The 9,948-nt window shown below is 41.0% G+C and overlaps 1 protein-coding gene across 7 annotated transcripts in view; it reads right to left on the bottom strand.

The window, feature by feature from the left end:
• Window positions 1–1,429: 1,429 nt before the first annotated feature.
• Window positions 1,430–9,948, bottom strand: part of PLEKHS1 (pleckstrin homology domain containing S1) — a 31,169-nt gene continuing 22,650 nt past the window's right edge. For 2 of the 7 annotated variants that reach the window (XM_054503828.2, XM_063670300.1), the window contains 5 exons: window positions 8,768–8,874; window positions 8,066–8,275; window positions 7,236–7,337; window positions 5,830–5,965; window positions 1,430–3,961 (listed from right to left, as the gene is read on the bottom strand). In XM_054503828.2, the coding sequence (XP_054359803.1) occupies window positions 3,782–3,961; window positions 5,830–5,965; window positions 7,236–7,337; window positions 8,066–8,275; window positions 8,768–8,874 (735 nt within the window). In that variant the 3' untranslated portion in view covers window positions 1,430–3,781. Of the gene's footprint in view, window positions 3,962–4,118; window positions 4,279–5,829; window positions 5,966–7,235; window positions 7,338–8,065; window positions 8,276–8,767; window positions 8,875–9,948 lie in introns of all 7 variants that reach the window. The other 5 variants (XM_054503829.2, XM_063670299.1, XR_010127467.1 and 2 more) reach the window with 4 other exon arrangements.

Here is a 9,948-nt window from a genome sequence, read left to right as displayed (position 1 = left end):
CCACCAGCCTCTGTTTAGCATTTAATTGGCGTGGTACTGTGGCCTCTGAGCCGGCCCAGGGAAGGATCTTTGGGCTTCAAAGCAGTGTATCCACCCACAATGTTGGGTGGATACCTCCAGGTGGTTTTACCTGGATGGTTTTTTAAATTTCTTTCATTGTGGTGGCTTGGCTTCTCATTTCTGAAGGTTTAAAAAATATGTACATGTGGCTGGGCACGGTGGCTCATGCCTGTAATCCCAGCACTTGGGGGGGCCCAGGTGGGTGGATCACCTGAGGTCAGGAGTTCAAGACCAGCCTGGCCAACATGGCCAAACCCAGTCTCTACTAAAAGTACAAAAAAATTAGCCAGGTGTGGTGGCGGGCGCCTGTAATCCCAGCTACTTGAGAGGCTGAAGCAGGAGAATCAGTTGAATCTGGGAGGCGGAGGTTGCAGTAAGCCGAAATTGCACCACTGCACTCCAACCTGGATGACAGAGTGAGACTCTGTCTTAAAAGGAAAAAAATCTGCATATATTTATATAATATATAATATATTATATAATATATATTATATATAATATAATATACATATATAATATATTATAATATATATTGTATATGATATATAATATATATAATATATGATATATAAATGTATAATATATAATATATGTATATTATATATGTATAATATATGTATAATATATGTATATAATATATAATATATATAATATATATTAAATATATTGTATATTATATATAATATATATTTATATATAATATATAAAATATATATTAAATATATTGTATATTATATAATATATATTTATATATAATATATAAAATATATAAAAATATATATTATATATTTTATATAAATATATAATATATAAATATATATTATATATTTATATAAAATATATATATAATATATGTATATAATATATATAATATATAATATATGTATATAATATATATAATATATAATATATGTATATAATATATATAATATATAATATATATAATATATAATATATGTATATAATATATATAATGTATATATATTACATATAATATCTATATATAAAATATATATAATGTATATATATTATATATATATAATGTGTATATATATATTCCCACACTTATAAAAGTGTGTGTTATAAAAGTGACATAGGCACATTGCAAAAAAAAGTATTCAAACATTACAGAAATGCCTCTCTTCCCATGGCCAACCCTGATCATATTTCTCAGAGATAACTCTTACTAAAAATTTGATTCTAAGTTTTAATTTTTAAAAAAAGCATGTAGAGCAACAGGAGAACAAAGAACACTGTGGAGTGTTTACTCCTGATCAGGCAATGTACTTACAAGGAAACCTCACAGTAGCCCTGGGAGGTACAGACCTCTCACCCTAGTAAGGGTTGAAGAAATTAGATATACACATATACATACACACAAACACCAAACATTTATTTGTACAAAAGTGGGATGATGTTATCCGTATTATACAACTTGATTCTTTCATTCTTAATATATCATGAACAATTTTACAGAACTGTGCATGCTGAACATTTTAACATCTGTAGTGTTCAATGATATGAAATCAGAATTAAGCAATACTCAAATGATTTTTTTTTTTTGAGATGGGGTTTTGCTCTTGTTGCCCAGGCTGGAGTGCAATGGCATGATCTCAGCTCACCGCAACCTCTGCCTCCTGGTTCTAGTGATTCTCCTGCCCCAGCCTCTCAAGTAGCTGGGATTGCAGGCATGTGCCACAGTGCCCAGCTAGTTTTGTATTTTTGGCAAAGACAGGGTTTCTCCATGTCGGTCAGGTTGTTCTCGAGCTCCCGACCTCAGGTGATCCACCTGTCCCGGCCTCCCAAAGTGTTGGGATTATAGGCATGAGCCACCACATCCAGCCTGATTTTTTATTATTACAAACAGTACTGCAGTAAACTACTTTTTTTACATGTATCTTTGTGTATTTGTGTATTTCTGCAGGATAAATTTATAAAAGTAGAAACAGTAGATCCAAAAGGGCATGCGTTCTCACATTAAATAATAAATCCCCAAGACCGGGTAATTTATAAGAAAAGAGGTTTAATTGGTCCACAGTTCTGCAGGCTGTACAGGAAGCATGGCAGCATCTGCTTCTGGGGAGGCCTCAGGAAGCTTTCACTTGTGGCAGATGGAGCAGGCGTCTTACACGGCAGGAGCAGGAGGAAGAGAGTGAGCGGAGAGTTGCTGCACACTTTTAAACAACCAGATCTGACGAGAACTTACTATCACGAGAATAGCACCAAGGAGATGATGCTAAATCATTCATGAGAAATCCACCCCCACGATCTCATGATCCAGCTGTCTCCCACCAGGCTCCACCTCCAACACTGGGGACCACACTCAACATGGGATTTGTTAGGGACACAGATCCAAACCATATCAGCATGTAAATGAAAAATTTTTCATACTTTCCGAACAATCTGGATAACAGGAAATGAAATGTATTTGAATGTCTCTTCTAAGTGCTGAAGGTATTTTCAAATCCAAGTTCAAATATGAGGCTGGCATCTGGACATTTGTTTCCCAGAGCTGGTTGTAGATTATTGGTTCTGCAACTGAACGGTTATGAAACTTGGAGAAACAAAGAAGGTACGCCTTTCATTGCTCTGGGGCTTGATTTCTTCCACGTGAAGCAACAACATGGTAAAATACTCTTTCTGAAGCCTGTTTTTGCTCTAACACTCCCCGATTTGATTAGTGCTTTAGCTCTCTGCCTTTGTTTTCCTATTTATAAACAAGAATTTTAATCCTTTGGCCTTCCAGGATCAATTAGTCAATGGATCCATTAGTGAAGAATTTTCAACCTTGAAGTGCTAAGTAGTTCTGTTATTGCTTGTAGAGCAAGCTGATCTTGGCTGCATATGATGTAAAACTGCTGCGACTTCTAAAATCGTTGCTGAGTCTTTAAGAGAACAAGATACTTATTGAATCCAAAAGGCCACTCTCTCTCAGAACTCTGGCCTGTGGGGTTGAGGAGAGGCAGGTGTTTGGGAAGGGGGTGTTTGGGAAGGAGGTGTTGGGGAAGGAGGTGTTGGGGAAGGAGGTGTTGGGAAGGAAGTGTTGGGGAAGGAGGTGTTTGGGAAAGAGGGGTTTGGGAAGGAGGTGTTGGGAAGGAGGGGTCTGGGAAGGAGGGGTCTGGGAAGGAGGGGTCTGGGAAGGAGGGTTGGGAAGGAGGGGTTTGGGAAGGAGGTGTTGGGAAGGAGGTGTTTGGGAAAGAGGTGTTTGGGAAGGAGGTGTTTGGGAAGGAGGGGTTGGGGAAGGAGGGGTTGGGGAAGGTGGTGTTTGGGAAGGAGGTGTTGGGAGGGAGGTGTTTGTTTGGGAAGGAGGTGTCTGGGAAGCCTGATTGGGTATCACATCTCCCTTGGGAATCTTGCCTTCTTGCAGTGAGTATTTGCAACTGTATGTCCCTTAACAAAGAAGGAATTGTGTGGACCACATCCTCACAGAACACAGCATGTATTACATGAGGGACTGACCCAATCTGTGTCTGTGGTGTTTGGGACAATAGCTGAGATAATAAGGCCTTCCATTTCCCCCAGGTTCTCCAATCATGCCACATGACCCTCTTAACATCTCTGGTGCAATAACCAGAGAGGGGATAGTCATCCCCATTGTTAAGATGCAGATGCAGAAATTCAGAGGGGGGTGCCAACTGTCTCCTATCACACGGCAGCAGCAGGGGGCAGAGCTGGACAGTCCAGCTCCATCCTGGTTCTGCTGCCATGGGTCTGGGGTGCGTTACTCCCTGGCTCCTTTCTGCTGGCTCTTTTTAATGGCCGGACTCCTCTTGGGAGCCCTGTTCAGTCTAGGCTTATCCAGCTGAGAAGGTGCAGCCCTTTGGCATTTTGAGGGACACATACAGGATGCAGCATGGAATGTCTCTGAATTTGGGATCCTGCCGATGGTAAGCTTTAATTTCTAAAACACAAGAAAGAAGAAAGTTAAATGGCTAAAGATTATCTTTAAGATTGTTGCTTCCCAATCTGTCCTCATTCGTACCCTTGGGAGCTGGTTTTGAAGAAAGTCCTGCAGTGAACTGTAATATCTGGGCCAGAAGAAGACAGGGATGACTTACTTGGCTAGTTAGGTGGAAGGTGGATTTTTATATTCTGGCATCCATGCCAGGAGCTGCTGGGCCGGGTGCGGTGGCTCTCGCCTGTAATCCCAGCACTTTGGGAGGCCGAGGCGGGCGGATCACGAGGTCAGGAGATTGAGACCACGGTGAAACCCCGTTTCTACTAAAAATACAAAAAATTAGCTGGGTGTGGTGGCGGGCGCCTCTAGTCCCACCTACTCGGGAGGCTGAGGCAGGAGAATGGTGTGAACCCAGGAGGCGGAACTTGCAGTGAGCCGAGTTTGCGCCACTGCACTCCAGCCTGGGCAAAAGAGCTAGACTCGGTCTCAAAAAAAAAAAAAAAGAAAGTGAATGAATGTGTACTTGCTCTGCCACTAACTATTTATGTATCTTAGACAACTCACTCACTTGTCCTCACTGGGATTACTCATTTAGGGTAATGAGTAATAGGGATGGCACAATTTGTGTGACCAACGGGATTATTACTTAGTGCAGAAGAGATAAGACGTGTTCTTAATATAGATATGCTACACAATCACAAAATTCCCAGAGCTGGAAGAAATTTGGAAATCATCTAATAGAACGGTTTTCAGAAATTTGAAGCCAAAGAACTGTTTCTTAAGGAAAGCTAACAGGAAAGTCCAATATTTTGGACTAATCTTTTTTTCATAAAAGATAAATGTAAGCTTCTCCAGTTGAAGACCCAGCATACTCTCTCCTTCCTCTCCTCTCCTTTCACCTCCATCCTGGGGATGCAAGAAGCACAGTTTGAAAACCAGCCTCTCACTTTAGTGAGAATAAGCTGAAGCACAGAGAAGGCAGTGAATTTCCTAAGGTCACAGGGCTAGTTAGAAAGAAAAGTAGACCAGAGAAGGAATTAACACATGAAGACTGCAGTGATATGCAGGACAATAGCTAGTCCTTGAAAAAACAACATACTTAGTGCATACCCATATAATATTAGGTGTGGTCTGTTGTTGCTGTTTTTCTTTTGAGACAGGGTCTCGCTCTGTCTTCCAGGCTGGAGTGCAGTGGTGCAATCATAGCACACTGTAACCTTGAATTCCTGTGCTCAATTGATCCTCCTGCCTTGGCCTTCCAAAGTGCTGGGATTACAGGTGTGAGCCACCATGCCCAGCACCACATATTATGTTTAATTCTTGTAATATTCTATGAGGAAGTTAGGGCTGTGACGATTTCTGAGATGAGAAAACTGAGGCTTTAAAAAATGGGCTTGAATAACGTTCCATGGTCAGTTGTAGTAGAAGTAAAAGTAACTCATAGCTTTATTGAGCACCTAATATGTGCCAGTCACCTTTGTAAGCACATTACACATATTACCTCATTTAATTATCCAACAACCAGCACCATGATTAGTCATAATTTTACAGAAAAGAAAACTGAGCACAAATTGGTTGAAGGAGCTGTTTTGGAATCCCTGCACCAGTCTCATTCCATGCAAGCTCTTTTTGCTACATCATGCTGATCTGAGGTCCTGAACCCAGGCGCTCTGTCTCTTAGCCCAGTGCCTTCTCCAAATGCTACTTGATATGAAAGAGTCCTGAAAGCACATTCTGTTATTTGCACTTGGTGGTGGAAGAATGAGGAGCCTTGTTTGTATTCAGGGCACTTCTCAGACTCCATCTAAGACCTTGATCTTTTTCCTTCTGGTACTGATTTGCCCTGTTCAGGGCTGGTCAGTATGACTCACCTCCTTCTGGATGGACCGGGTGAGAAACAAGGAGACCTCCTCGAGGCTCTGGGGCTTCAGGTCATTCACTGCCAAAAGATGATCTCCGTGGCAAAATATGCATCCCAAACGTGGGGGGCCTTCCCACTGAGACACACTGCAGTGGGAATACAACATCCAACACCAGTGTGAGGCTCAGCTGGCCAGGAGGGCAGGGGACGCATGGAGTCTACCGGGTCTCCTGATTCTAGGTCACATGGCACCACCTCTGAAGTAAACTATCTCCTTCTGTTTAGAGTATTGTTTCCTCTGTCACTACGATAGGAGCCTAACCCTTCCTCCAAAGCCCAGCTCAAATTATACCACCCTTACAAAGGCCCATGAAATCCTACATCCCATTCCTCTGCTATAATTCATCTCCCCTACCCCTGAACTTCTATTACATTGTGTGAGTACCTGATTTGTTACATTTTTAAATAAAATGCATTTTACATTTACTTGTTTTTGTGGTTTTCTTTTTTTACCAGGTTACATGACCCCAGAAGTATGATGTCACCTTTTTGTTTGTTTTGTTTTTTAATTTTTAAAACCCCGTGGTTCCAAGTAAAGAAAGAGTGCTCAGCGTTTGTTGGAAGTGAGGGTGTAATGATTACACAATGAATATCTAATGAACAAATAAGTGAATTAAGGAATGAAGCAGCTCAGTTATGGAGGAGTCCACAGTTTCAGTCAAGTGTATATTGAGCCTTAGATTGTGGACTATTTAAAAAAAATGGAAGGTGTGGTTCCTCCCTTCTTAGAACTTATAAGACAACTAATGTGTAGTGTTTACATTAAAGAGCTTTCTTCCCTTATGAAGATGAAATCTTCCATCAAAATAAATTACAAAGTCTTTTAAAAAAATGCCATATCAAATAGACAGTGATTGCTTTAAGAACATTCTCTGCCACACAGTCTTTTGTGTCTGTGTCCATGACTAGCAGTTTTGCTTTTTGTTTTTTTTTAACCTTGTATCTGGAAGTCTTAGAAGCTGATATGCTTTCTTCTTTTAGGCCTCTGATTCTTGTTGACTTCACTAATTTCACTCATTCATCAAATACTCATTGTACAGTGATTGGAAATGATGTCCTTGGGCCATCTGTATCCCCGCCCATTCTTCCTCCCTTCGAGGAGTCAGAAATGGCTGCTTCCTGAACTTTTGGGTCCTGTTATTCCCTCCTTCACCTCCCAGCTGACTTTCCTGCACAACAAGACCCTGATTTCTGCCTCAATCAAAGACTTTTTTGTAACAACAGCGAGACAACAGTCCAAGCTCCCCCGCCCCAACCCTAGTCAGTGTTGCCAAATACACTGTTTCAAGATGTAATTGTTGTCTTCAAAGCTTCCAGCCCCATTTATCATCCACAACTGTCAAATCTCCAACCTACCATATCCGTCCTGCGGCTTCTGTGAGAGCAAGATAGTTGATGACATCAGGAGGAGAAAGGAAAACGTTCAGTTTCTCCACTTGGCTTTCATCAGGGATATTACTATGAACAAGATATTTGTAAAAGTCACATCAGGCAACTGGCCCTGGCTCTCAACTGTACTTTCTGAGTAGACTTCTGGCCTCTATTTCTGAGATGATATTGTCCAGGTAAAGGTTGTCCAAAACATTTGGAGAATAATATAAATTTAAGTTACTGAAAAATCCTCTTGGGATGTGGTAGTGGATGGTAGGCTATGGGAACAGAGGGAAAAATGGACTAAATTGGTTATATAACTGTCCACATCAAGCCAGTCTGCATATTTCTCTGCTGGAAATGATTCCATAGAAGAAGGCATGGAAAAGAGTTAAAATTACATCAATCGTACCAAATGCTCTTGGTATCACTTAAAGCCTAAATAACCCCCTCCTGGTCTATAACTAAGCCTCATGCAACTTGCATGTCCGTAATTACACTCATGGGAAAACTGAGTGACATGCTACTCAGATGGGTGTGGATCCCAAGTCCTGAGACATGAAAGAGTAGCCAAGGGGGAATTTTTAAAAATAGCTGAAAATGCCACCCCCAGCCCCAGGGACTGCTTTACTTAAGCTCTATCATCCCTTCTCCTTGGCCACAACATCAATGACAGGGAGAAGATGGTCAAGTTTTTGGCTGACTTGGAGATTTTTAGGAGCAGCTTTAAAATTTAAATTCTAAGTTAAAAAAAAAGTGAGAGGGAGCCTGCCTTGCTCTTAGGGCCCATAAAGTTTTAGAAATTAGAGCTTTACTTGATTAATATAGACAATTGCACAACAGTTAGTGAGGCCGACCCCTTTTGGTTATTTGTGGTCTGTGCTTCCATATCAGCAGGGGAAAGACAACAATCAATTCCTGAGCCTTGTTCTTGCAGGTGGAGGCCCCCGTCCTGGGTCTCTGGAAGGGTCTGGGGTTCCTCTTTGCTGCTATCCACAGATTCATGGGATGTCTCTTTGAAAAAACTAGAGTATAAGAAGTTAAAACAAGCCCTATTTTAGCATGTGTTTTTACAGTGTTCCCCTGTGTGTGTCAGATTTAAGTAGCTAACAGCCATGTGAAGACTAGCAAGGTCTTGAAGTATGTCCAACTACCAGAATCACAGCCACAGCTAGCATCAAATTCAACAAACTTTCCTTCTAAAAATGGATATGGAATCAAAATTGCCCTTTACAGTGTTTGGAGGACAGAAGTGAGAGTGTGAGAGACATAAATGCAAAGTAGAAGATAACTTCCTCAGGAGACAGAAAAGGTCCTGAGGATGTCATCGGTGGTTTTCTGTGGGAAGAGACATGACTCCCTCATTTTTTGTGTGTTGAGACGACTGAATAATATGTGGAAACTGGTCTCTGGTAATGTTTGGCATCAATTTATCAACTACTGAAATGAACTGACAATCATTGTTCCTTAACAGCAGATGAGCAAACATCAAATTTTTAAACGGTACTTTGACTTACTAGGATTCCATTGGCTCATAATGACACTCGATTCTTCCAGAGACCTGGTCTGGACCATCAGTTTCAATGGATTCACCAGAATCACTGGAAGCAATGATATTATCCAACTGTAGATAAGAGGAATAGATGTAAGAATCCCAGTTTACTGATAAGTCAGGTACCTTCTTATTTGTAGTATTAACAGCTCTGGGCTCTGACATAGAGGTACAGTTTCCAGTGGATGAATGTGGTTCTCATTTGAGAAATATCAACCAACCTTACCTCCGCAAGACTGAACCAGCAAAGCTTCTGGAGGACTCAAAGTCAATTTTCTTCTCCTGGATCCCTCATGCTCCTGATACAAATGTTATTTCTATTGAACTAAATTGCTGTTTATCTTTCTGTTTCACCATTAGGCACTTAATGACATGAAAGCATTTCCCCAATCAGTTCTACTATAGAATCATGGCACTTGGCTGGGACAAAGACTTTGACACAATGTGAAGCTGGTCTCAGGTTACTATGCTCACAGGCAGCCCAAGTGGCTTCAGGGACACTACAGTGTTCTAGAAAAATACTGCCCTTAGGAAGCTCTCAATAGCCCCCTTAGAACAAAGAGAGTCACTCGTGGCAATGATTGCTCAAAAACCCTAAGGCGTACCTAAGTTCACCGTTAACCCATGATGGAAACCTTCCTTCCAGTCAAGCCAGTCTTCCCATTGGCCCCCTGCAAATGGTGCTGTTCCATCGCCATGTTCATGCTCTGTTCTTCACCTCGAGTGCCATCTTTCCTTTTGGCCTACTGAAATCATGTTCAGGCCTGGCTGAAGTCCCACAGCCCACTCTGATCACCTCAGCTACGGCAGAGCTCTCCTTTCTCTCAATTTCCATTGCATAGTTTTTTTTACTTATTTATTTATTTATTTATTTATTTTTGGTCTTTTTAGCGTAGTTTTGTCTGCTTTACTAGACTTTACTTATCATGAAGTACCTAGCAAAGGCCAGGCCTATAACTGATGCTCAATACACATCTGATTGGTTGGCTGAACTGTCATAAAAGACTGCATCCTAGGAAACACAAATATGAAAATATTTTGGTGAAAGAAGAACTCTGTGCTCAAAGGAGCTTGGGAAATGCCATGTGTTGTATCTGACTTGACTATTTACAATGCACCACTGCATACTAAATGCTCTGAGGATTC

Source organism: Pongo pygmaeus, chromosome 8 (assembly GCF_028885625.2).
Source record: "Pongo pygmaeus isolate AG05252 chromosome 8, NHGRI_mPonPyg2-v2.0_pri, whole genome shotgun sequence".
Taxonomy (NCBI): domain Eukaryota; kingdom Metazoa; phylum Chordata; class Mammalia; order Primates; family Hominidae; genus Pongo; species Pongo pygmaeus.
Note: the sequence above shows the minus strand (reverse complement) of the source record. Positions and strands in the feature narration are given on the sequence as shown.